At 45.1% G+C, this 26778-nt stretch overlaps 1 protein-coding gene across 8 annotated transcripts; it reads left to right on the top strand.

Annotated features, from left to right (window-relative positions):
* On the top strand, positions 1 to 26768 carry GMEB1 (glucocorticoid modulatory element binding protein 1). 8 transcript variants are annotated; one of them, XM_053268132.1, is made up of 11 exons: positions 220 to 237; positions 766 to 966; positions 5540 to 5790; positions 7866 to 7948; positions 10318 to 10442; positions 12036 to 12139; positions 13045 to 13199; positions 16355 to 16483; positions 17828 to 17965; positions 20967 to 21089; positions 24773 to 26768. In XM_053268132.1, exons 3-11 carry the CDS (start codon positions 5558 to 5560, stop codon positions 25477 to 25479), a joined length of 1797 nt encoding a protein of 598 aa, XP_053124107.1. In that variant the 5' UTR covers positions 220 to 237; positions 766 to 966; positions 5540 to 5557; the 3' UTR covers positions 25480 to 26768. The 8 variants fall into 8 exon arrangements, with proteins under 8 accessions (XP_053124112.1, XP_053124108.1, XP_053124109.1 ...); XM_053268137.1 differs by lacking the exons at positions 220 to 237; positions 766 to 966 and adding an exon at positions 1 to 109 and having other exon boundaries at positions 5624 to 5790; XM_053268133.1 differs by lacking the exons at positions 220 to 237; positions 766 to 966 and adding an exon at positions 51 to 109.
* The last annotated feature ends 10 nt before the right edge of the window (positions 26769 to 26778 follow it).

Here is a 26778-nt window from a genome sequence, read left to right as displayed (position 1 = left end):
GGCAGGCGGCGGCCGGAAGTGCTGGCGGGGGAGCCGCTGTAGCTGCTGCGCATGCTCACCCCCTCCGCCCATCCCCCCCAACAGCCCCGGACTCGGCCGCTCGGAGACGGTAAGGGGGGGAGGGAACGGAGGGCGCCACCGCGCTACGGGAGCCTGGAGGGGCCAGGCCGGGACGCAGAGTGCGTGGGGATGAAGGAGGGGGTTGCGCTTCGATAGCGCACGGCCGCTACCGCCGCCGTACGTGCCGCCGCTGGGAGAGCGGACGTCGCCGCGCCGCCGCGGGGGGGAGGTGGGTGGATGGGTAGAGGGAGGGGGAAGGAGAGGGAGGGAGAGGCGGCTGCGTCTGCTGCGTCCGCCGGCCTGGGGCGAGGGGCGGGGCGGGGCCTCGAAGGCCACACCCCTGCTCCGGGGAGCCCCGCCCACTCTCTTTCCCCATCTTGAGGGGCTTCTTTGAGGGGAAAAGAGAAAATGGGTGAAGCTTCGGGCTGCCGCCCCTGGGCTGTGTTGTTGTCTCTCGTCTAGGCAAAGTTTGCCACAGGGAGCAATTCACAAGCACGGATAAAGAATCTCCTCCGACTGTGGGCAGAGGCAGCCTAAAGGACTCGCCACTTTAAAACAAAGCAGCAAAAATCTTTTTCTCGGTTGTGCCTTTCAAAACTGCAATGAAAGGCCTTTCTAAAGTGGGTTCCTCCTCAGCGGAGCTGCATGTTGTGGAGAAAGTTCACCAGTTGAGCCTGCCGCCATTTCTATTTGTTTTCCTGACAGGGCTCCTTTTGGGCCTTTCACAAGTGCAGGCAGGACTCGGGAGTTCAAGCGGTTTCTGCATTGTTGAAGTTGCATGTTAAGGAATAGCTTCACCTTTCGAATTTGTGCCTAGCCTTTAAAACACAGAAAGAAAAAGGTTGTCCACACCATTAAAAGAACCAACAACAAACATTTGTCCTTACAATAATTCATTCCCAAAAGGTGAATGCATGGGACTTCCACTCACAGAATTTAGTATTTAAAACTGTGCACACTTGGGAGTAAACATTGAACATAGTGGCTGACACCCTGACTAAATTAATAGTACTGCTCTGGGGTTAATTTAGGATGTTAATTTAGGAGCTTAATTCTGAATCAAAGCATAGGACTACATTATAGATCTGATACACAATTACAGCCAAACATTTTGTAACATACCACGATTTGGTTTGATTCCACCAGGGAGTCAAACCAAATCCAAAAACTAGGGCAGAGAGATCCTTTCAGTGAATTGGAACCCAACCTAAACCAAAAACCCCTAAGCACAAAAGTGGTAAATGGTTCAAAGTTGGTGGTTTAATAGCCATGCACCTGATTTACAATTATATGATTAATGCTTTACTTTCCTGGCTTAAAAGAAAATCTGTTGTATAATTTTATTTGCAAAACTCTTTAAAAACAATAGTTTTTAATACTGTTTTGCTCAAGTCAAATGGTTATTGTGTTCATTTTCCTTATTTATACTGCAAGCAAAAAGAGTTTGTTATTGTTTACTTAATATGTATCAAAGCTGGTTCAAAACACTTTTCAAAGTGTTTTTCAGTCTAAATACTCCCTGTGTTTAAATTAGAGAGTTAAAAAAATTAATGAGCCTGAACCATCACTGAATCCAAATCTTTAATGGTTTGACACTCTTAAGGGCACAGAAAATACAAATGGCTGTAATTGAGTTTGGTCTTTACTGAATGTTGAAGACAAATCCAATTGTTTTTGACAAGTTTTTGACATTGTACTACTGACAGTCCTGTGTGTTAGGTCTTTGTATGTTATATTTAAAAAGATATTGAAATGTGCTTTTCTTAAATGCTTAATTTAGCAAGGGGAGAGCAACTGGCCCTATCCAACCCCAGCACAGCATCCCTCCAGTGGCTGCTCCAGTGGGATCTGCCTTATGTTTCTGTTTAGATTGTGAGCCCTTCGGGGACATCCTATTTATCATTTATTTTTCTATGTAAACTGCTTTGAGAACTATGGTTGAAGAGCAGTATATAAATATCCATAGTAGTATTAATGTTCTCTGGTGTGTTTCATCCATTGGGGTTTCAGTGCAGCTGTTAAAGTTTGGAAGCCCTTGCCCCTGATGGTGACCTGACCCTATCACAATTGTTTGGGTGTGAAAGGCCGAGCTGGCATTCAGCAGAAGGGGGGGGGGGATTGGGAACTTGTAAGTGAGCCCCCCACTTATCAGATGCTCAGAAGAAAATATTTCTTTATACAGTGCATAATTGATTTATGGAATTCACTGCCAAAGAATGTAGTGGCTTAATGAGCCTTTAAAAAAGCATTAGACATTCATGGAGGAGAGTTGGTTAAATAGAACCTCCATGTTCCAAGGCAGTATGCCAGTGAATGTCAGTAACTGTGGAACAATATCTGGGGTGAACTATTGACTTCATGCCCTGATTTGTGGGCTTCTTGGGAGTTTCTGATCACTGTGAGAAAGTGGATGCCATACACAGACCTTTTACAGTGCAGAGCCATTTAAAAAAAATTAAAATCCAGTGATTTTTCACAGAAAATCAGAGGAATTGGGGTTTTTGTGGGGGGCATTGCTGGAGACCTGAAGAGCAAGGTACAATACCTTATTTCTCTTATTTCTGTCTTCTCCCCACTTTTTAGACTTTTTTTGGGGGGGTCAGGAACTTAACTCCCCTATTCCCATTGACTCAAGGTTTTGTTATTTGCGGTTTCTGTATTCGCTTATATAGGTGAGAAAAGAACTTCCTCAAATAACAAAGGCCACTTGTAATGACATTTTTGAGGTATGGTGACCAGTACTAGTTGCCAAGAAGATAAATAATGTGTCTTGGGATCACCAAGATCAAACAAGAAACAATAAGATCCCTAACAAACCTGTAATGAAAAGCAAATAATAACTTAATCCAGTTTAGTTCTGTTACTGAAAATAGTTACAATATAGCAATAGCAATAGCACTTACATTTATATACCGCTCTATAGCCGGAGCTCTCTAAGTGGTTTACAATGATTTAGCATATTGCCCCCAACATTCTGGGTACTCATTTTACCGACCTCGGAAGGATGGAAGGCTGAGTCAACCTTGAGTCCCTGGTCAGGATCGAACTTGTAACCTTCTGGTTACAGGGCGGCAGTTTTACCACTGTGCCACCAGGGCACAATATAAGACAGAACAAAACATAAATGATTGGAAACGTATCAATGAAACTAAATACGTGGCATTGGAGAGTTGGTAAAGTCCATAGTGTGGAGAGTGATGTAATATGAAACGACTGACTCCATACATCCACGGCAATGATCCAGTGACCTCCGTTTCACTGTAGGTCCTTCTCAAGTGGAGAATGGTCTTCTACAAGTAATGATAGTCCACATGCTCTAAAGTCCAAGCTTTATGTTTACAGCCACCTCTACTACCTCTGGACAATTCACTCAGAGAACCAAGTTCTTGTGAGGTACAAAGCTACTAACTATATTTTTGAATGACTTATGCTCTGAATCTTGGTTGTCAAAAGACTAACCACAAAATTGACTCCCGCAACCCAGGAGCTAAGAAAGGGTACTGCAGTAGATTGACTTTTGTTTTCATGAGCACTGGATGGATCTCTCTTACCAAGCCAGATTAATAATGGGCTAAGCAAGTGGACTCAGAGGAATTCCTTTCTGGGCAGAGAAATGAGCCAATCTGATTCTGAGCCAGACTGCAGTTGGGAAAATAGGAAGCTGCCTTATACTGAGTCAGATTCTTGGTCCATCTAGTGCAGGCCTGCTCAACTTTGGGGCCCCCAGCTGTTTTTGGACCATGACTCCTATAATCCCCAACCACAGTTGCCAATAGCCAGGGACTATGGGAGTTGTAGGCCAACATCTTCAGGAGGGCTGAAGGTGAGCAGCCCTGATCTAGTGCAATATTTATTTATTTATTTATTTATTTTATTTGATTTATATACCGCCCTTCCAAAATATTGTCTACACACTGACCTGTGGTGGCTCTCCAAGGTTTCAGGCAGAAGTCTTTCCCATATCTACCTGTAGATGCTGAGGATTGAACCTGGGACCTTCTGCATGCACAGCAGACGCTCTACCACTGAGCTATGGCCCCAACCCTATCACAGAAAAAGGCCAATGTTCCTAAACTCCGTGTCCACATGTAAAAACGTGCTTTGAGACAATAACCACGGCCCCTTCTCTTTTCTCCAGACAAGCCTGTTTCCCCCCCACCCCCACCCCTTCCCTGGCCTTATTCGTGATACTAGATACTAGAGGTGTTCTGTTTGGGGCACAAAGGTTTCCTTCTCCTACTGATGTCTGTGATGTATCTGGGAGAGAAAATAGGAAGAATACAAAGGCCAATACCATTTTTCCCCCTATTCCTGAACTGATCAGGAGCTGCATGAAGTTTCTGAGACCTTAGTTACTCATAGGAATGCTACTTTTCCCTGTCTAGCAGGGTTGTACAACTTTGGCCCTCCTGCAGACTACAACTCCCATCAACCATGACTATTGGTCACTGTGCCTGGGGATGATGGGAGTTATAGTTCAAAAACAGTTAGAGGGCCGACATTGTGCAGCCCTGCTCTATAGCAAGTTGTTTGGCTCACTTCTTTCCAGGGCTGTCATCTAGTTAGAGCCATTAGTCTCTTAGGAGCAGCTAAGCCAGTTACAGCCATGTTTGCCTGCCCAGGACTTCCTGATGTTGTAGCAGCAGATCAGCCTCAAGAAAGGCGAAGAGGGCTGAGGAAGCAGAGGAGAGTGCAGGACCATCGGGAAGTTTTAAAGATAGGGCTGAGAGAGATTCCTGCCTGCATCCTTGGAGAAGCTGCTGCCAGTCTGTGAAGACAATACTGAGCTAGATAGAACAATGGTCTGACCCAGTATATGGCAGCTTCCTATGTTCCTATGTAAAGATGCTCAGACATGTGCTTGATTTGTCATGGTGAGGTGCCATGCCCATGGTCACCTGTGACCTGTTTTTAGGCTGGTGCTAGTTTTCCTTAACTAGAAATATTCTTTACTAGGAGATGCAGTCTGTCATTGACTGGACAAAGTAATTTTGCATAGATTACACTTACAGAAAAGTTTAATAAATGAAATATAGGTCATATAATTTTTTTTTAGTAATGTGCTTGCAAAGGGAAAGTAAAAGAACAGTTTGAAATGCATAGGATTTCATCTTCAATTATTCATTTTATTGAATAATTACATATATGGTCAATTTGAATTATAGTAAATTGGAGACTGAGGAAGATCTTCTGCCTCTCTTGGGCATGTTGTTTTGGCATTACTGATCTGATTGCTGATTGCTAAATATCTGTTGAAAGCAATAACTGTTAAAATATGATAATTATCTCCAGCATTTCTGTCAAAATTTATTTGAACATTTAACTGAGCGTATTCTGGTGGGCAAAGCAATGCATTCAGCTAATTTAATTGGTAGGATTGTTTATACAAAATTTGGTATCTATAGGCAAGCGGGAAGTATGACTTTATTTCATATAAGCCAACCAACCCACCCATATACACATTCTTCAAAATATATAGATGATTCTATGGCTGTAGATGGCAACCACTCCTTGCCAAAGACAACAACGTGAACAAGTTGTGTTGTTTGTTTTACTGCCAAAGCACACTTGCCATCCAACCTCTTGGACTTCATGTGAGCAAATGGCAAATGCTGAAGTGAGCATCCCTGTCGGGGATGTGGTTGTCGTACCAACTGAAGGGAATGAAGGGGGAAACCCAGAAGACACCAAAACCCAGGTGATACTACAACTACAGCCGGTACAGCAAGGGTAAGTGAGGTGCCATTGACAGAGCTTGGTTGTATTCAGTGCACACTCAGAATTCAGTGCTGGCTGCAAAATTCAGTATTCTGCTGCCCTGATGTCAAGAAAGACAAGATTCTTGCACCTCCCATCATTGTGTGGAAAAGGGAATTTCAGGAGTTGCCACTTTTTTCACCTTTGCATGACAATGCACATTCCAAAATTTCCTCTTCTATGCAACAGCGATTAAAAATTCGCTGTTGCATAGCAACAGCATCTGATCACTCTATTAGGTATTCTGAGAATCTCAGCTTTCTTTCTTTCTTTTTTTTTTTAAAGCAAGTTCCTAGCCTTTCTACAAATTTAGGGATCTACAAATTTAGGTGTAGCTCACTAACCAGCTATTACTTGTGACCGCCCCCAATCCCTTCTCTTTCCACAGATCCTTTCCTGACACCCAGGCAGTGGTCTTAGGAGAGAAACAAGTCTTCTGTCTTTTGAGATATGGAGATGTTAAGATGCAGTGGGAGCCCTCCTGTATTGCTCAGAAAGGATTCCTGATGTTTCTTACCTTCTCCAAAATGGCAGTGGAAATGAGACTTCAGGGGATGGGATTTGTGTGGTGCTGGTGTCCTGCTTGCCAGAGGGTTGGCAAGTGGATTTGTAGATGCCTGGCTGCAAATTTATATATTGCTTTTTAGGTAGAAAATGATTTTTCAGCAGTCTCCGGTCACGTTTCAGAATAGCAAGTTCAGTTGAGGCTTAAAAGTGGGAGGGCAATTCCTGTATGTTGTATGCATGCAGTTTTACCTTTAAAGTCCTAAGCTGTTTAGATGTAGGGTATCTAAAGGATTACTTGCTCCTACCTGATTCTGCCCATCCATTGAGATCACTGAGGAAAGCTCTGTTCCAGTCCTTCTGCTGTTTGAGATGAAAATTGGTGGAGATGTGGAACAGGGCCTTCTCAGGTCTCGTACAAACTTTAGAATTTTGTCCCTCTGCAAGGCCCGTATGGTAGGGATGTGCACAGAACCGGTTCAAAGGCCCTTTGTGGGCCTCGAAACTGGTCCAGAGGTGGCGGGGGTCTCCCTTTAAGGGCGGGGGTCAGGTGCATTTACCCCTCCCACCGCTTTCCCCCCGCTGGTGTCAGTTTTTCTAAAAGCCCATCGGGGCGGCAGCACACCTCCCTGCCGACTCGTTGCCCTCGTCTTCCGGATATGACCGGAAGTTGCTGACATGCACGTTGGCGACTTCCAGTCATATCCGGAAGGACGAGGGCAATGGGGCAGCAGGGAGGTGCACTGCCGCCTCAATGGGCTTTTAAAAAAACTGACGCCGGTGGGGGGAAAGTAGAAGGAGGGGTAAGTGCACCCGACCCCTGGTCTTAAAGGGAGACCCCCTGCCACCTTCAAACTGCCCCGCCGCAGTTCCGTGCACATCCTTACCGTATGCCTCCCTTCCCTTCCATCTTTTAGAAAGGATGTGAAGACCGTCTTATTTTGACACGCTATTAATTGGATTATTTGCTGCCCTGTTTTATTAGGCTGTTTTGTTGCTGATACTGCATATTTGACAGTCTCTTGTTTTTTATTTACTGCGACGTATTTTCTTGTTACTGTTTAAGGTAGTTGTAAAATAGTTTGGTTTTTAGCTGTATGCTGCTTTGGGGGTCCAAAAAGCAGTACATATATTCTAATATGTATTTATGCATTCATTTATATCCCACTCTTCCTCCAAGGAACCTAGAGCAGTGAACTGGTTATACTTCCTTAACAAAGCAAAGATAAGGTGGCATCTTTTACACTAATATTTTAATGCATGAGCTTTTGTGGGTTATAACCCACTTCCTCAGATGCAGCGTGAAAGCGAGGATGGTCAGTTATAGGCAATAGTGAGCAAATGTGTTTACATTTAAAGAGATGGCAAAAATATGTCAGTGACAATAGACATAACAGGTAACAAAGGAGAGAAATTACAAACTGTGTGTCTCTGTAATATTCATAAGACCCATCATCTCTGTTCAAAGCAAGACTGACAGAAAATGCTGCTATTTCACATTCCAAATGTCTCCCTGAACTTACTGATGGGCACTTTTACAACAGGGTTTATCAAGAGGGCTCAGAGACCAGTACAGCAGTAGTGGCTGTGGAAACACACACCATTCACAAGCTTGAAGACGGCATTGGTGAGTCCCTGCATTTCCTCATTGTGATTCTAACCCACCCTTCCTCCTTCCTCCAACGAGCTGAGGATAGCATACATGGTTCTCTAACTGTTAACTGAGGAGAGGCACCTTCTAAAAAGTGGTGATTCTCTTTATTTAGCGGGGGGGGGGAGCAACTGGCTCTATCTATCCCCAGCACAACATCCCTCCTGTGACTATTGATGGTGTCTATCTTACGTTTCTTTTTAGATTTTGAGCCCTTTGGGGACAAGGAGCCTTTTTATATCCTATCTATCTATCTATCTATCTATCTATCTATCTATCTATCTATCTATCTATCCATCCATCTTGTTTTGGGAACCTTTGTTGAAAAGTGGTATATAAATATTTGTCATATTCATATTCTCGTCCTCTCTGTTGTCACAACAACCCTGTGAGGTAGGTTATGTTGAAAGGGAGGGAGTGGCCCGTGATCACCCTGTGAGCTTCATGACTGAGCAGAGATTTAAAATGAGCTTCCCTAGTTCAACACATTAACCATTGCACTGTCACCGAGACCTTTGGTTAATGATGATGCACCAGTACTATTTTGACTATTTTTAACATGCCATACAATTTGTAGCTTTCACGTACCAGGATTCTGCTGCACCAGTGGTGTGTGGAACTGAGGCTGGTGTCTAAAGAGTAGATACAAGAGTGTGCAATTTAAGTCAAGTTTCCAGAAGACACTGTGGCTCTTGTGGGTAAGATGTTGCCAGCGTAAGACTTTGTCAGGAGTCTTAGACATACACGTGCTTGTATTTACTGGTGACAAGGAAGGCTGTTCCACTATTTGTAACCTGTCGGAGGTTAAAATCTAGAGACCCTGGGTGTGTGGAAAAAGCATGCCTTATGTCCCGTGGTTTTGACATCTGCTGCATTTTTCTAGAAACCTGGATGCCTGCAAAGCAACCTAACCTGTCAATCTTGTTACATATCTTGGTGAAGGCCTCTCTCTTCATGTTTTCTGCTGTGGAGCCTATGTATTATATGGGTGTTTTAGTGGAGCATATAGTTCTTGCATGACATGCTTGCTTTTTTACCTTTAACTGGGAGAGGTCTGTATCTCACTGGTAGAGTAGTACATGCTTTGCATGTAGAAGGTCCCAGGTAAAAGCACCTTGGATAGCAAGATGAGAAAGACCTCTGCTAGTCAGTGAAAACAGCATGGCAACTTAAGAACATACAGGTGTACCCTGTTACCACAGGGGTTCTGTTCCCTCAGATTTCCACAGGTAACGAAACTGCAGATAACGAGCCATTGGGGCAGTGGGTATTGAGGAATGGGTCGGGTTAGGTTCCTGCACTGGAAAAAAATGGTGAAAATAATGGAAAGAAAGTGCTGTACCATTCTCTGCAGGTTTCGATCTGTCCAGCAATTTCCCCTCCCGCCCTCGCATCAATTTGGCCAATTTTCTGCAAAAAATCATGGGAAGGTTTTTTTTTCTTTCTGCGAATAGAAGAGCCACAAAATGGCTTCTTTAAACAAAATGGTGGCCAGAAATGACCTCGGAGGAAATGTCCACCTACCTAGGAACCATAGATATACAGGTATTAACCCTTTCTGTATCTGTGTATGCTGAGGTTAGGTGCCTGTTTTTGGACCTCCTTTGCAGGAGGAGAGCTGGTCTTGTGCTAGCAAGCATTACTTGTCCCCTTTGTTAAACTGGGTCCATCCTTGTTTGCATTTGAATGGGAGACTACCTGTGAGCACTGTAAGATATTCCTGTTAGGGGATGGGACCGCTCTGGGAATAGCATCTGCATGCTTGCATGCAGAAGGTTCCAAGTTCCCTCCCTGGCATCTCCAAGATAGGACTGAGAGAGACTCCTGCCTGTAATCTTGGAGAAACCGCTGCCAGTCTGTGTAGACAATACAGAGCTAGATGGACCAATGGTCTGACTCAGTATAAGGCAGCTTTCTATGTGCCTATCTTGCTTTCATAATGTTGCACCATTATTGTAATAATGACCAGGTGGAATGGTCAGTGAAGAGACAGTTTTAAGAGTGCTCCCAGCCAGGCTGATGAATGGGCATCCTTGCCATCTCACTTCTCCCTCTGCTGCAGCCAGACTGGCAGTGGCTTCTCCAAGGCTGCAGGCAGGAGTCTCTCTCCGCCCTAACTTGAGATATCTTCCCACATATGTAGTTTTCCATTTGAAAGCAAACCAGGGTGGACCCTGCTTACCAAGAGGGACAATTCATGCTTGCTACCACAAGACAAGCTCTTCACTGGTCTTGAATCCACTGGATTAGATGGACCAGTGGTCTATCTTAGTATAAGGCAGCTTTATATGGCTTGTGCTTTCCAGAGGAATGGTCTCCATTTTTTTACCTGCTTCCACCTGCAGACCCTAGCACCATTGAAACCCATGAGGAGATTGAGATTGCCTACCCCATCACCTGTGGAGAGAGCAAAGCCATCCTTCTCTGGAAGAAATTTGTTTGTCCGGGAATCAATGTCAAATGTGTCAAGGTAAACAGCATGGCATCGCTTCCTTTGCCATTTCTCCTTGCCTTGCTCTCTGGCCTAGTTTGTGGTTGGTCCCTGCTTCTCTGTGCCTTTGTATTTTTACTGTTTCACTGGGTATAGTTGGAACATGCAGAATTTCTGGCAAGAGAACGTTCAGTTCAGGAGGCAGAATTCAGAGTCCCATCTGTTTCACATATAAGGGACCTGAGGAGGTTTAAGCCACTTTGTTAACCTCGGTTTTTGCCTCCAAACTGTTCCTTACACTGGGAAATAGGCTTCACGTCTCAGGCTCTGAAACTCAGTAGATTTTCATTTCCTGACAACATTAGAGCAAGAGAATTAGGGAATGCTGAAAATGCTCTAGCAACCCTTCAGGGCACCAGCTGTCCATAGGTTTTGTGATCAAATCTTGAAAAGGAAATCTAAAAGTAAATGTTCAGGGAAGCTCAGCATGCAGGTCTTGAAGAAAGAGGTTTACAAGGAGCTCACCTTCTACCCAGGGTTTGCTTATCTCACTGATCAATAAGGATGTGCCCGAACTGGCAGATGGCTGGTTTGACAGCAGTGGAGGGTTACCTTTAAGGAGCATGCCACCCCCGTGTTGCCCCCACCAGCACTATCTGCAAAATTGCTGGTATGGGGATGCATACCAGCCACATCTGGTCTGACGCTGACCGGGGCAGCAAGAAGGTATGCTGCTGCCCCGTGCCAACAATTTTGCAGACAGCGCTGATGGGGGAAACACGGTGTGTGTGTGTAAGAGCACCCTCCTACTCCTTAAAGCAGGCATCCCCAAACTGCGGCCCTCCAGATGTTGCTGAACTACAACTTCCAGCATACCCAGCCACAAAAAATTGTGTCTAGGGATGCTGGGAGTTGTAGTTCAGCAACATCTGGAGGGCCACAGTTTGGGGATGCCTGCCTTAAAGGTAACCCCTGCCCCCACCCGCCATCGAACTGGCCAAACTGCCGAACCAGTCTGGTGGTCTGGGAAAGGGCCTCCGAACTGGTTGGTGCACATCCCTACTGATCAATAGTGGGAGTTCAATGTAGGTTGGGTGTATGGCTGAGTAGCAAAGGTCCATCAGTTATACCTGCCAAGTTTACTGCAGGGACAATGTTTCTCCTCTAGCAACAGTGGGAAGAGACTGTCCGTTTTCAGCATGGTTATGATCCGTGATTCTGTTGTTTGGAAATGGCTGAGGCAAAGAAGGAAGTGATGCTGTAGAACAGGATAGTGGGAAAGGGCAGGTGAAAGACCCATTGTATGTGGTGGTGGCATCCAAGGGCCTTGATGAGGTGTAGTGGTGCAGAGATCCATATCTTCTGGTGCTGCTAGGGGGACAGGGCTGGAAAAAGGAGATGGCTCCTGACCCAGGATACCTAAAGACAACCCAAAATGCCCTCTCTTACACTGAGGCTGAACTTACAGGTTTGTAGTGTGACTGATCATATGCATCCATGATCAGCCAGGGAGATGGGGGTGCGTGGGCGTCATCTGGATTTAAGCTGCTGACATGAGTATGCAACTGAAACACCTACTTATTTTTTTAATTGTTGGTGAAATTTGATGGTTTCTTCTCTCTTGTTTGTTAGTTCAATGACCAGCTTATCAGCCCAAAGCACTTTGTTCATCTGGCTGGAAAATCTACCCTGAAGGATTGGAAGCGAGCCATTCGCCTGGGAGGAATCATGCTGAGGTAATGGCCTTCCTCCACTGCAGCCATCTCCATCAATCTGCCACAGATTGTTGGCGATTTTTCATGAACTCCTTGCTTTTCAAGAATTAAATGGGATACCAAGAGTTTGACGTGGTATGTTTGAGATGTGAATCTTTCAGATGGGATTGGATGCTCTTGCATTAGAATGGCCCCTCAAAGGAGACTCTAAGAAGGGATCCAGAAATATGGGCATATGACTGAAAAGTTGCAAATGCTATTTACAGTACTTTTCCTCTTAGCACTACTGTGTGGCCCTTCTGAAGGGCAAATGGGCCTTTTCTCTGGCTACCTCAGGACTTCTTGCTGTTAGAGCAGTTCCTTTGGGACTATGCCAAGACAAGCTGAATTCTGGAACCTGCATTAATAGTGAATTTGCATATATTTGATTGTCCCCCCCCCTTCCCTTCTCTTGATCATAGGAAAGGGAATATAAGAAAAGTCCTGCTGGATCAGGCCAAAGGTCCATCCAGTCCAGCAACCTGCCTCACGCAGTGGTCAATCAGGTGCATTTGGGAAGCCCACAAGCGGGGGAAAGAGGGCAACCATCCCCTCCTGTTGGTGTTCTCTAGCATCTGGTAATCATGGACGTGCCCTCTTTGATCCTGATGGAAATAGGCAACTACCAAGGCTAGTAGCCACCGATAGCCCTATCCTCCATGAATTTGTCGAATCCCTTTCAAAACCGTCTAGATTGCTGGCCATCAGTGGCAGCGAATTCCATAGGTGAATTCCATAGTCCACTATGAGGAGCAGTGAAATGAGCTATGCAGTGTAGTTCTGCTAAGCTTCCCTGCTGGTTTCTGTTTCTGGTTTCTGTTTCTGAGATTTCACCAGATTTCAACTGAGTTTCATCCCCCTCATTTTGTTCTCCATTCTCTACACAGGAAGATGATGGACTCTGGGCAAATTGACTTCTACCAGCATGACAAAGTTTGCACAAACACCTGCCGCAGCACCAAGTTTGATCTCCTGATCAGCAGTGCCCGGGCACCAGTGCCAGGGCAACAAAGTCTGGTACAGACTCCCACCTCTGCTGACGGTAGGGCATTGTTGCATTGCTGGCCACCATTTTCCCTCATCCAGGCCTGCTCAACTTCGGTCCTCCTGCAGATGTTGGCCTACAACTCCTATAGTCCCTGGCTGTTGGCCACTATGGCTGGGGATTATGGGTTGTAGCCCAAAAACAGCTGTAGGGGGCAAAGTTGAGCAGGCCTGCCCTAATCTCATCTGATTATGTACCATTAACACATCTGTTTCATTCATTCATTCATTTGATTTCTATACCTCCCTTCCAAAAATGGCTCAGGGCGGTTTACACAGAGAAATAACAAATAAATAAATCCTTAGCCTCGCAAACTCTCCCTTCCCATTCCTCCTCCTTGAGTTCCTCTTTTCTCCCTCCATTTCACTGTGCTGGGAGAGCCATATTGTTTCTCCAGGGGGAGAACATGAAAATAAGAGTAAGGCAAAAGTAGTCAATCTTTCTCTGAACTTGATTTGCCTGCTGTCTCCAATCCATCCATTATTGGATTTCTGGGTGTAAAGCAGGGATCCACAAACATAGGGTTGGCTCACTAGCTAGCCATTATTTGTGGTTGCCACCAATCCCCTCTCCCTTCTCAGATCCTTTTCTGGCACACAGGCAGAGATCTTAGGATGAAAGCGGTTCTTCTGTCATTTGCACCAAGATAGGGAGATGGTAAGAAACAGGGGAAGCCCTCTTCTGCTGCTCAGGAGGGCTTCTTGGTGTTTCTTAACTTCTCCAAAATGCAAGTGGAAATGAGATCTCTTGGAGGAGATCTTTGTGGTGCTGGTCCTGTTTGCCAGAGGGCTGGGGGCACTTGCCACTGGTGAGCTGGCAAGTGGATTGGTAGATGCTTGGTTAAAGCATTCTGGAGTGTGTTTTGGGGTGCACTTTCAGTTCCCGTGGGGTGCCAGCAATCAATTGGTGCAAACAGAGTGAAAATTACTACACTCCCAGCATGATTTCACTTGAATTTCATTGATTTGATTTATAGCCCACATAATCGCAAGGACTCATGGTGAGCAACAATATGATAATCCTAAAGCCCCAACTGCCAGTGATTAAACCCTTATCTCTCAAATTCAAGCTGTGCCCAAACCAGTTAATGTACTGCCAAATGTACGGGTAATGTCAAAATGTCTGGATGCTTTTTAAAAAAAAAATATGTTGCCCAGTTTTTCTTATCACAACCCACTTTAACCTCCATAGGTCACAACAGTGTGTAAAATCTTGTTAACTGCCACTTCAGCTATACACAGGAATCCATTATTTGTTGCAATTGCCTGGTGCTGATTTATTTTTACTTTAGATTTATTTTTAATCTAGTCCCTTCCTTATAGATCTTGATAGAGCAGAGGTCTTCATCTACTCTCTCTCCTTTGGGGACCCTCAAGCACACTATGGTTTCTTTTGTTTTCCATTGTTCTGGATGACCCTGTGTCGGGGCCATCAGAAATCCTCGTTCGGACAAACCTTTCTCATATAGAAGCTACATGTGGTGAGGAAGCAAAGTTAAGCCTTCCCTGCCCACCAAATGCCTCTTTCCACCCTCCAGGCTTGTTGGATATCCACACATGAGCCCAATATTTGCATAGCACTATGCATATAAAATTGCATTCACATAGACCCAAATCGTGTGGACGGCTCCCGGATTGCATGAGGACAATCAGTTGTGTGGTTTAGGCCTATACATGTTAGATTTGTGGGGGGCGGGCGGGTGGGTATAGGCCCTAAGCAAACAAGTCCATATGGAGTACTTGAGAGACTTGCGCTTGGGAGGTAGTTCAGGAAGGTGCAGTCTTGCTTTCACCACCACTCATGGAGAAGCGAAGGATGCTTTTACCAGCCCATTAAAACTTCTACATGGAAACTCCCCAAAATTGCTCACTCATGATGACACTGCTCAGGACAGGCATACAGTTTAAAAGTTGTTATTGCACTTGTCATCTCATGTGCCGCCAGCATCTGCTTGGCTAGTGCTTGGAAGACACCATGCAGGTAAGAGCTTTTTGCCAGCTTTCCCATGGGAATCGTAATGTTAAAATTGGTCCTTAGGCCAGTGTTTTGCGTGGTAAGGCCAAGGGGCAGCTCCTGTCAACCTTAGGTACAACTCCCTAAGTAATAGTTTATCGGGCTTGGGTGAAACTTTGGCTGAGGTGGAATACTCTGCACAGTCATAAGAAAATAGGAAGCTGCCTTCTACTAAGTCAGACCATTGGTCCATCTAGCTCAGTATTGTCTTCACAGACTGGCAGTGGCTTCTGCAAAGTTGCAGGCGGCAGTCTCTCTCAGCCTTCTCTTGGAGATGCTGCCAGGGAGGGAACTTGGAACCTTCTGCATGCAAGCATGCAGGTGCTCATCCTCTGAGCTATGGCCCCGATCCCTAAGGGTTAGGGCCATAGAGAACTTACAGTTCTCACACATGTAGTCTCCCATTCAAATGTAAACCAGAGCAGACCCTGCTTAGCAAAGGGGACAATGCATGCTTGCCATCACAAGACCAGCTCTCCTCCCTCATCATGCAAAAGTGACTGTTCCTACTGTGCAGTGCCATATTGTGCTGAGCTTTGCTGTGCCAAGAGCCAGTGGGCTTCTTTACGGGAAACGGAGCCCTCTTGATCCCCTGCGCCATCTTGGAAGGAAAGTGTAGCTCTTCCCAGGGCTTTCCCCACAGAGCTCTTAAGAGAGGGCTCCGTCTCTCTTAAAGGGCCCTCCAAGCCCTGAGAAAAGCACCATACAGTGTGGAGGTCTGCATAGTGGGAAAGGGCTCTCATGCTGAAGATATTTTGCCCAAGTGGTCCCTGCTTGAGAAATAGTGACGATCACTGCCTTCGTCATTTAAGAAATCTTGAGAAGAAGAATAGCTTTGACATACATACTACTGCTAAATGGTACCAAACGATATATTTTCTAGTGATGGTCTAGGAGGCGACCAATATGACTTTAGCAGCAAGAATGCCGAGTGCAAAACTTTGCAAGTCCACAAAAACGCCTTTATTGAGGGGGAGTGCTTATGAAATGCTTGGTTTGTAGTGATGATAAATACACTCAGTTTGCTTCTCGACTTGGAGGAAGTTTCCTATGAGGCCTGGCAGGGCGGAGTAACAGGACAGAAGCTCCTGTCGTGACCTTGGCAATGAAGCGTCCTCACCGTTATCCTCTTCCTGCAGGGAGCATTGCCCAGATTGCAGTGTCTGAGGAAAGTGTGGAGGAAGGGATTGAGTGGAACTCAGCTCTGACAGCAGCGGTCACCATGGCAACTGAGGAGGGAATCAAGAAGGACCCGGAGGAGATTTCAGGTATGTCCCTGCTGATTGCCTGTATGGCTCACCCACCCATCCGTGGGTGGTTGCCTAAAGATGGTGCTAGAAGTGAAGTCAAGTTTTGAGAGGGAGGAATTGCATCCAAATTTTTCAACTTTGGATTTGCTCTTAGAATTACAAGCATCATTTGATGTAGCAGGGGAAGAGCAACTGTCCCTATCCAGTCCAGCACAGCATCTCTCAAGTGATTGTTGCTGGTGTCTGTTTTGTGTTCCCTTTAGGTTGTGAGCCCTTTGGGGACAGGAAATCTTATTTATATATATTATCATTTTTCTACGTGAACTGCTTTGAGAATGTTTATTGAAAAGCGGTATATAAATATTTGTAGTAATAGTAATATTTCCTCCCCATACTAAGGCAGTTCACCTGCTATCTACGAGGGGAGGACAAGCATCCCACCAGCTTTGGGTGTGTGTGTGCAGTGCATGCTCTCCATTTTCAATCCTCTGTTAGTGATTTTTGGCAATGTCTGTCCCCCTAGAGATGGAAAGTAGATAATAGCATTGTTGCACTTACAGCTTTTTCTATGTATTATCACCCCTTTATTCCTACTCCCAAACAATTAGGGTAAAATTACAGTCATTTTTGCATAGAGGAAAGTGTTTGCAGTGGTTCCTAACCTGGGTTCCTTCAGATGTTGCTGAGGCTGGGAGAGATGAGAGTTGTAGTTCAGCAACATCTGGAGGAACCCAGGTTAGGAACCACTGGGTTAGGGTAACAATGAACATATGGTTTTACTCTCTCCATAGAGTAATCTTTGGAAGAAAATCCTGCCAATTTTCATTTCTATCCCTCTGACATCAACAGGATGTATAGTAGTTTTTGTGTTTTAAAAACTTTTAAAATCTTTTAAAATACCATTGCAAATTGGGCAGCTGCTGGCTCGATAGGTTAATAAAAACATGAGAACACATTGAAAGCTGAAAGTATTGCAGTGTGATCACCTGTTTTCCATCTTTAGGGTGCAGACCTTGACAAAAATCACAATGAGCATTCGTCCCACCCCAGCTGGCTGACCACCCCAGCTGGCTCATGTACTAAAGGCAGCCCTCCAATTTTAATATTACAAATAAATGCAACCTTCTGTATGCTGTGCAAGCAATATGCTGTGTAAGCAATAGATCTTGCTTTGTGTATATTATATAGGCGTTCAGAGGCTGTGAATGAGAGGATTCCCCCGATGGCTGCTTTAGAAATCAGTTTCTAGGGATGCTTGCAAGCTGCATGGCAGTTTGCTGTTCTTGGAATGATTACCAGTATACCACTGCAATGCAATTTCCAAATGTGTCTTCCTCCCGAGTCTTTTCCTTCTTGTGCCAGAGGACACACTGATGTTCTGGAAAGGAATTGCCGATGTGGGGCTTATGGAAGAAGTTGTCTGCAACATTCAGCAGGAGATAGAAGAGGTGCTGAAAGGTGTTCAGCAGAGGCTTGGCCAGTCACCTTTCCAGATTACTGGTAGGTAGGAGGCCAGCAGTCTCTGTGTCCATATGAAATGATTTCTAGTGGGGTAATTTTCATGCTTTTATCTTTTGTGAAGTGTATTGGCTAGATTAAAAAAGTCTAGCCTTCCTGTCTTTTGTTAAACTTGTTAAACAATAATGATTTTTAGCCTACTTTCCTTTAGGAAAGTAAATTTATCAGACCACCCAGCTGTGTGTGTGTGTCTGTCTGTGTCCCTATCAACTTTGCAATGCCTGGACTGATACCTGTACCAAACTTGGTACAGTTGTAGGGACACCTCAATGGCATAGTTCATGATGATGTCATCCACGCCAATTCAAGGTGGTGGACATGTGACCGTTTGAGGCAGAAATGGGCTAACTTGTGAAGACTGTAATTATCAGTTAGGTAAGATAGTGGAAGGAAAGTAGGCAGATTAATATTTACCAGAACATCTTGTTTCTTAATCATTTGAATTATGATCTGCTAACTGCTGTGCTGATGTCTCTCCTGCCCTAGTCAGAGACATGACAAGTCCCAGCCATACATGGGCTGTACTTTATGATCTGAAGGCAAATGACCTACTTTGCTTAAGCAGGTCTAGTCAGTGCCAGAATGAGACACCTCCTGGAAAACCTATGCATGCTGCCTTAGGAACATAGGAAGTTGTCTTATACTGAATCAGGCCATTGGTCCATCTAGCTCAGTACTGTCTACAGTGACTGGCAGCAGCTCTCCCATGTTTTAGGCAGGAGTCTCTCCCAGCCCTACCTGGAGATGCTGCCAGGGATGGGACCTTCTGCATACAAAGCAGATGCTCCACTGTGATTGCCATCATGGGAGAAAGTTGGGATATACAAAATGCCTGACATAATGGATGGCATGTCAGCCATGAACTATCCACCAAGGCTTCTGTAACTGGTTGTGGTCATCACAACAGCTCCCACCCAAGAGTTATGAGACTGAGTGAATCAGAGCCCTATGACTTGCAGCCTCTGGCCAGGAGCTGCTCTAAGTGCTGCAACTGGTTGAAGCAGCTTTGGCCCAATCTTGGCTTTCCTTTTGTCCTGGGGCTTGGATTGTTTTATACACACACACACACACACACACACACACACACACACACACACACCCCAAGTAGTTCTGGTAAGAACGAATGTGCCTACTTTACTTCCACTATAATCTTAACTGACATTTACCATCTCCACAAGTTAACCCATTTCTGCCTCAAACGTTCACACATCTGCCATCTTGAATTAGGGAGGATGACATTATCACAAACTACACTGTTGAAGTGACCCTATGTGTCACTACAACTGTACCACATTTGGTCCAAATCAGTTAGGCGGTTCACAAGTTAACCCACTTCTGCCTCAAATGTTCACGCATCCACCATCTTGAACTGGAGTGGATGACATAATCACAAACCCCTGCTAACTTGGCAAAGAGGCACCTTTCAATGTGATGATTCTCTTTATTTAGTAGGGGGAGAGTAACTGGCCCTATCCACCCGCAGCACAGTAACTCCAGTGACTGTTGCTGGTGTCTATCTTATGTTTCTTTTAGATTGTGGGCCCTTTGGGAACAGGGAGACATTTTATTTATTTATTATTTGTCTGTGTAAATCGCCCTGAGCCATTTTTTGGAAGGGCGGTATAGAAATTGAATGAATGAATGAAACCACGCCACTGAGGAGTCCCTTTGTGTCCCTACCATGGTACCAGATTTGGTTCAAATCATAACTAGGCATTGTGAAGTTGATAAGAGAACAAACACACACAGCTGGATTATCTCATAAGCTTACATTCCTTAAGGAAAGTAGGCTTTAAAAAAGAATTTTTAAAAGAAAGAAAGAAAAGAAGAAAAGAAGAAGAAAGAAAGAAAAGAAAAATCCTGCCAAATTCTGCTGTAGTGTCTGCAATATTGGTCTCTTGTTATGTTGAATTTGGGAGGACAGCCACTAATCCTGGGTGTGGCGTTGCCTCTGCACAGGCCTCACAAACCCTGGGCATACAGGCCTCAGAAGGATGGGGAGGGGATTCTAAGCACCCTGTTCCTCTTCCAGCTGCCAGGGAGAGGGAATGTCTTGCTTCTCCCCGGGAGCCCATACAGGCAGCCACCCTCCATCTCCACTGGCCTCCTCATCATTGCCCATTATATATGTTCAGAGGGTCAGCTGCCACCCCTCTTAACCCCTCCCCTGCCTTCCATTCCCAGCCTCCTGTATTCTGCCTGTTAGCCCTTAAAGGGGCCGCCTTATAGGACTCCATTTCCTCTCCCTGCATCATCCTCCAGGGTCTCTGCAGAGAGGAGGGACCTGCTAGCTCTTTGCTGCAGCCAGGCAATGGCTTGTCGGGCCATTCTGGCCCAGTCAGGGGCAGCCATCCTCCTGGCTTCTTCGCCCTCCCCCGCCTCCCAGCATGGTTGCTGTTGGCTTCGTGCAATTTCCAGCTGTTGATCTGCTCACCACACAGTCGGGTGAGTGCCCCACCCCACTGGGCGTTGGGGGAGAGTTCCGACACAGGGAGAAATTGCTGACATGGAAGCCCATGCAAAATGCACACATGGCAAGGGCTAATTTGAGGAATGTAGGAAGCTGCCCTGTACAGACTGAGAGCTTTGGTCCATCTAGCTTAGTATTGTCCACACTGATTGGCAGCAGCTGTCCAAGGTTTCCCAGTCCTATTTGGATATGCCAGGACCGTTTTTGTGCAAGCAAGCAGATGCTCTTCCACTGAGCTATGGCCCCATCCCCTAAGGGGAATATCTTACTGTGCTCACATGTAGTCACCCTTCCCAATGTAAACTAAGATGGACCCTACTTAGTAAAATGGATCATTCATGCTCGCTACCACAAGACCAGCTCTCCTTCCCAATCTCAGTTCCAAAAGCACTAAGTAATGTGATTCTGGCAAATATTGAGGTTTTGGCTGTTTTGTGGTGGGATGATCTCTTTGCCTAGATATTGGATCCCGTTTAGAACATTGGACAATAACCTATGGACATTTCCGTATAGATGCTGCTGTCTTAAATAACGTTGCTCATACCTTTGGCCTGATGGACACAATTAAAAAAGTGCTGGACAACAGGAAGAGCCAAACGGACCAGGCAGAGGAGCAGTTTCTTTATACTCTTGCGGGTAGGAACAATGTCCTTCTTTTGATGACATTTTAAGCGCTGTCAGGATCTTGTGCAATAGATGCACATTTGTGTCTTGTTTTGCTATGTGCAGTCTGTGGTGGTTTTGGTGAATCCATTCCTTTATCCAGGGCTAGCTTTTGAATGGTTACTCTTATCCCAGTCCTGGAGGAGAGGAGGAGCTAACCAACAGCCAGCTGCAAAGAGCATGGAAAAGCACTCTGCACTTGTCTCTCTGTACTATTTCATTAAACTATTAATATTCCTGATTCCACTCCGCTGCCTTGTCCTTGCATCCCACAACTGGATTCTACACATTCAATTGATATTACTTCCAGACTGCATGTCTGTTGTAGAGAGATTACAGTTAGTTAGCATGCAGATTGCTATATTCCATTGTTACGGTGGCTGCTGTATGTGTTTGTGTGGACATAATGGGTTTCTACTGAATCTTTTTGTGATCTAGTGACAAACAATAGAAAATTCCCCACCTCCTATGCCTGCACCATTTCAACTTTTTATTTTCCAAATATTCTCTGAAGGCAGCATGCTCCCCTGATATGCAGCTCCAACACAGGAGTGCTAATCTAGCTATTCACATTTCTTTTTTAAAAGCAGTGAATACTCAATAAGCTCTTTCCCTTTTCTTGGAGCAATGTTTTGATATTTGTGAACAGTTTTCTTTTTATTTTATTTCCTTTTTAAAGTGACTCAGAGGCAGTGGGCAAAAGAGTGAGGCTCCCACCCAGTTCCCATCAGAGCTAAGGTTTGAGGCTTTCTGCACGAACTGGAGTGGCGTAGTAGCTAAGAGAGAGAGCTATGAATCAAAACTTTCCCCAGTTTGATTTTCACCTCTGCCAAGAACTCATTAGGTGGCCTTAGACAAGTGAGCATAACAATACTTCTGAGCTTTAGTAGTATGTAAATATTCATCACAGTGGTACAGGAGAACCTCGTTATTCACGGGGGTTCCGTTCCTCACCTACTATCACAAGTAATAGAACCGTAACGAGGCATTATTCCTATGGGAAATGGGGGGTTAGTTTCCAGGACTGAGGAAAAGTGCTTTAAAAACTCAAAACCCCACCCCCCACAAAATTCTGTACCATACCGTGCTCTGCATGATCAGCATGTGCCCAGGAATACCCTGAAAGCTGCAAAATGACCCCCAAACCCATGAAAAATCGCAGGGGCGAAATGAGTTTTTTTTTTCCTTTCAAGAAATGAGCCACAAAATGGCTCCGACAGATAAATTGGCGGCCAGAACTGACCTCCACAGTCACTTCTGGCCCTCTAGGAACCATGGATACATGGATTTTAACCCTTTTGTATCCATAGATACTGAAAACATGGGTCAGTCAGATATGCGGAACCGCAAATAATACAGTTCTCCTGTACTTGATTACCTTACAAATAGGGCTGCCAGATGGAAAAAAGGACAGGTCTCCTTTACTTTTTTTTTTTCTTTTAAATTTTTTAATTGGTTTTACAATATCTTAACAATCCTGTTACATCTAATTAAGTAAATATAGACTTCCCGCTCATCAATCTGCGCGATTCATTAACTATACAAGTCAACCACTGCTATAGTAATTCAAAACATATATCCTACACATTGCAAACTCGATTTTGCTCTACCCAACCTGCTATTATTACTAAATTTCAAACCCTGCTGAAAGGTCCATATTAGAAAAATAGTTCTTTAAGTATAGGAAGAATGGTTTCCAATCTTCTTTAAAAGATTCCAAGTTTTCATCCCTTATCAGTACTGTAAGTTTTGCCATCTCAGCATATTCCAAAATTTTTATCAACCAATCTTCTTTTGAGGGCATTTAATTATCCTTCCATTTCTACGCATATACTATTCTGGCCGCCGTGGTTGTGTATATAAAAATTGTTACATTTCTTCTGGAAAACTCTCCTTGCGTTATTCCCAGCAGGAAGGATTCTGGCTTCTTAGGAAATGTCATTTAAATTTTTTTCTTCAACTCAGCCTAACCTACTTCACAGGGTTGTTGTGAGGAGAAACTTAAGTATGTAGTACACTGCTCTGGGCTCCTTGGAGGAAGAGTGGGATATTAGATAAATAAATAAATGTAAATGTAGCTCAGTATTGTCTACGCAGACTGGCAGCAGCTTCTCCAAGGTTACAGGCAGGAGTCTCTCCCAGCCCCATCATGGAGATGCCAGGGAGGGAACTTGGAACTTTCTGCATGCAAGCATGCAGGTGCTCTTCCCAAGCATGCAGATGCTCTTCCTATCTCCTAAGGAGAATATCTTACAGTACTCACACATCTCCCATTTAAATGCAACCCGGGCAGACCCTGCTTTGCAAAGGGGACAATTAATGCTCACTACCACAAGACCAGCTCTCTCATAGGAGAGACATTTTGTTGTTTTTGTTGTGAATGTTCATCTTTTGCCAGTCAGCATGGCGGTGATGCTGATCCAGTCAAAGAAGACACAAACATGATGGTCATATACTGACAGCTAATTTTTGGACTATGTTTTTGGTAGTTTACGTGCATAATGCATGTGAGCCAATATTTGGGGATGGGGACTCATGGCTGTGAGTTGTTTTTCTCTCCCCTTCCCTTTTTTGTTCCTTGAGAAAACTGGAGCTGTCTGTAGCGACAGTCTGTTCCGCCCACCTTTCCATCCTTTCAGTGGGAGCAGCAGAAGCCGCTGAAAATATCTCTTTTACCAAGAAGCTGCTTTGCCAACTTTTGGGAAAATACGCATTTTCCCCACTTATCTTTTGTGCCTTTGTCAGTGATTGTCACTATTTTTCAAGCAGGGGGCCACCTTGGCAAAAAAAAAAAATTCATTTCTTACTGTGCTGACCTCTTCAAGTGCTGTGCTTTCCCCAGTGCTGAGGGTGAGGGGTGGGCTGTAAGAGAAACAGAGCCTTGTTAAGCCCCAGCACCATCTCAGAAATTTTTTATTAATTTATTTTATTTACATTTCTATCCCACTCTTCCTCCAAAAATCCCAGAGGGTACATGGTTATGTTTCTCCTCACAACACCCTGTGAGGTGGGTTGTGCTGAGAGAGAAGCAACGGCCCCAGAGTCACTCAGTGAATTTCATGGCTGAATAGGGATTTGAACACGGGTCTCCCTGGTCCTAGTCCAACACTCTAACCCAGGGATTCTCAACGTTGGGGCCTCAGATGTTATTGGACTTCAACTCCAATAATCCTCAGGCCCAGTGGCCTTTGGCTGGGGATTATGGGAGTTGAAGTCCAATAACATTTGGAGACCCAACAATGAGAATCCCTGCCCTAACCACCACTACACCACACTGCCTGCTGAGTGCTGTATGCACAGACTGCTGGGAGATGTGGTTCTTCCCACAGTTTTCCTCATCAAGCTCTGTGAGGTCTGTGCTTCATTTGTGCCTTCCAAGATGGTGCTTGGCTCAGGAAGGCCCTGCTTCCCTTAAAGGAGCCCTACCAGCACTGGGAAAGCACAGCACTGCATAGTGGGGACAGTCCCCTCTACACATTGCTAGGAGGACTGGGCAGCGTATTTGGCAGCTTTGCACAGGCCTAATAAACATTTAGGGGGCCACACGTAGGGTAAGTGGGAATTGTCCTTGGCTCCTAGGCCTTGCAGTGAAGAATGCTGCCCTATATCCTATGCAGTTTCCAAAGCTTTCTCTGAATAATGAATTCTTCTTGCAGACCTGGACCGCCAACTGGAGGAGCAGAAGAGACTAGCCAGGGATCAGAAGACAAAATCTCAGACTGTGCAGAACGTTGTCCTGATGCCCATTGGCCCTCCAAAGCCTCCTAAAAGGCCCCGGCTGCAGCGTCCAGCTTCAGCCACAGTCCTGAGCCCCTCGGCTCCCATCCAGCAGCCTCAGTTCACAGTCATTTCACCCATCACCCTCGCACCCATGGGGCAACAGTTCTCCGTGAGCAATATCCCCATGGCAACCATCAGCCAGGGCTCTAACCCTGTGACTGTCCACACCTTGCCATCCGGCTCGCAGCTCTTCCGCTACGCCACCGTGGTCTCCTCCTCCAAGACCGGCTCCTCCGACACGGTGACCCTCCACCCGTCCTCGAGCCTGGCCCTGCTGAGTTCGGCCGCCATGCAGGACAGTGGCGCCCTCGCTAACGTGGCCACCATGGTGAATCCCGTGGAACTGGTGGCCATGGAGTCTGGCCTGAGCTCTACCATCCAGGCTGTTGAGGGCACCTCAGAGGATGGACAGACCATAATAGAAATAGATCCAGCACCAGACCCGGAGGCCGAGACAGAGGAATCGGGGGCCAAAGCTGTGATTCTGGGGGCGGAACTGAGGACTGAGGAGAAGGTGGTGGCTGAGGTTGATGAGCACCAGCACCAGGTTCACAATGTAGAGATTGTGGTCTTGGAGGACTAGTCAGGAAGCCAGACTCTAGCATTGCTTGATTGTTCATCTCTGTCTTGTCTTTGTTTTTCCCTTCCCTGTGTGCGTTTTTTTTAACACAGATTTCCAGATATGTTCCCATGGATATATATATATATTTTAATACTTATTTTCACATGGGAGAGAACAGGCTTCGTCTGTACAAAATAAACCTTTACTGAAGGGAAGGGGAAGAAAATCCCCCTGCCTAATCCTAGCCAGCCCAGCAGAAGGGAAACAAGCCCCTGGTGTTACTGAGAACACACCGTGAATGATCCAGTCTTTAGATCCACATTCTGAAGGCATTTTGCCCACACCTCATTTGTGCTTGGACTGTTCTTTCTTGGAAATGAATGGAGCCAGTTACTGGAAATTGATCTAACTGCTGGATAACATATTTCTTTCTTGTTCCCCCGTTCCCAACCATGACAGGAAAGGAAATTCTGTCTAACTTATCTATGCTGCTGATTATTCTACTTTTGGTGGACAAAAAAAGCAGACCGTCCTGATTGTGGAGATTACAGTCCCATCATTGTGGGTTTTGTTTTACTTTAATTTTAATCTGTTTGATCTTTTACTTTTTCTTCAGATCTTTCAGTAGCCCATGACCTCAGACTTTTTTGCCCATTTTGTGGCTTCTAGAATCTCAGTTCTTCCCTTCCAAGCTCTCCCTGGTGTTTTTCTTTTCCATAGACACTGTTACGAGACTTTTAAGAATTGCTTAAGCCTTGCACATTTTTTTAAAATAAGAAAAGAAAAATCCACGCATACAGTCCAAACGTCATCTGCCCTTTCAGTATAGTACTGACATCCTGGATGTATCAAGCGTGGGTTGTGCTGTTGCATGCTGGGAAAGCTGGACTTCGCGGGCTTGGTGCACCCGCTGTTTACGCCACACACTGGGAACCATACCAAGCTTACTAGATCTATATATCTCTATATAGATATAAATGTTTGGTGTTTTATAACTTTTGGAAAAATTGGTCTACAGGATTCTAGCTGGCAAGAAGCTAGCATGGTAACTGCTTGGTTTCCCTTCCACTTGGGTTGGTGGGTTTCCCCCCCTCTCCTAAACAGAAGGTGAGGGAATGAAGAAGGGATTTTTTTTTTCATTCATTTTTTTAAAAAAACTTGGAGAGCAAGAAGCCTTAGAATAAAATCCACTTGGTTGAAATATTTAAAGTCCGCAGGAAGAAGATGATACTTTGGGGCATGGGGAGAGTACCATTTGGTGGTTATTATTATTTTTTGCATTAAAAGGTTACAAAGAAAATTCAACAGAATGGCTTGATT

This window comes from Hemicordylus capensis, chromosome 7, assembly GCF_027244095.1.
Source record: "Hemicordylus capensis ecotype Gifberg chromosome 7, rHemCap1.1.pri, whole genome shotgun sequence".
NCBI lineage: Eukaryota > Metazoa > Chordata > Lepidosauria > Squamata > Cordylidae > Hemicordylus > Hemicordylus capensis.
The sequence above is the reverse complement of the archived record's forward strand: the minus strand, read 5'-3'. Positions and strand labels throughout refer to the sequence as shown.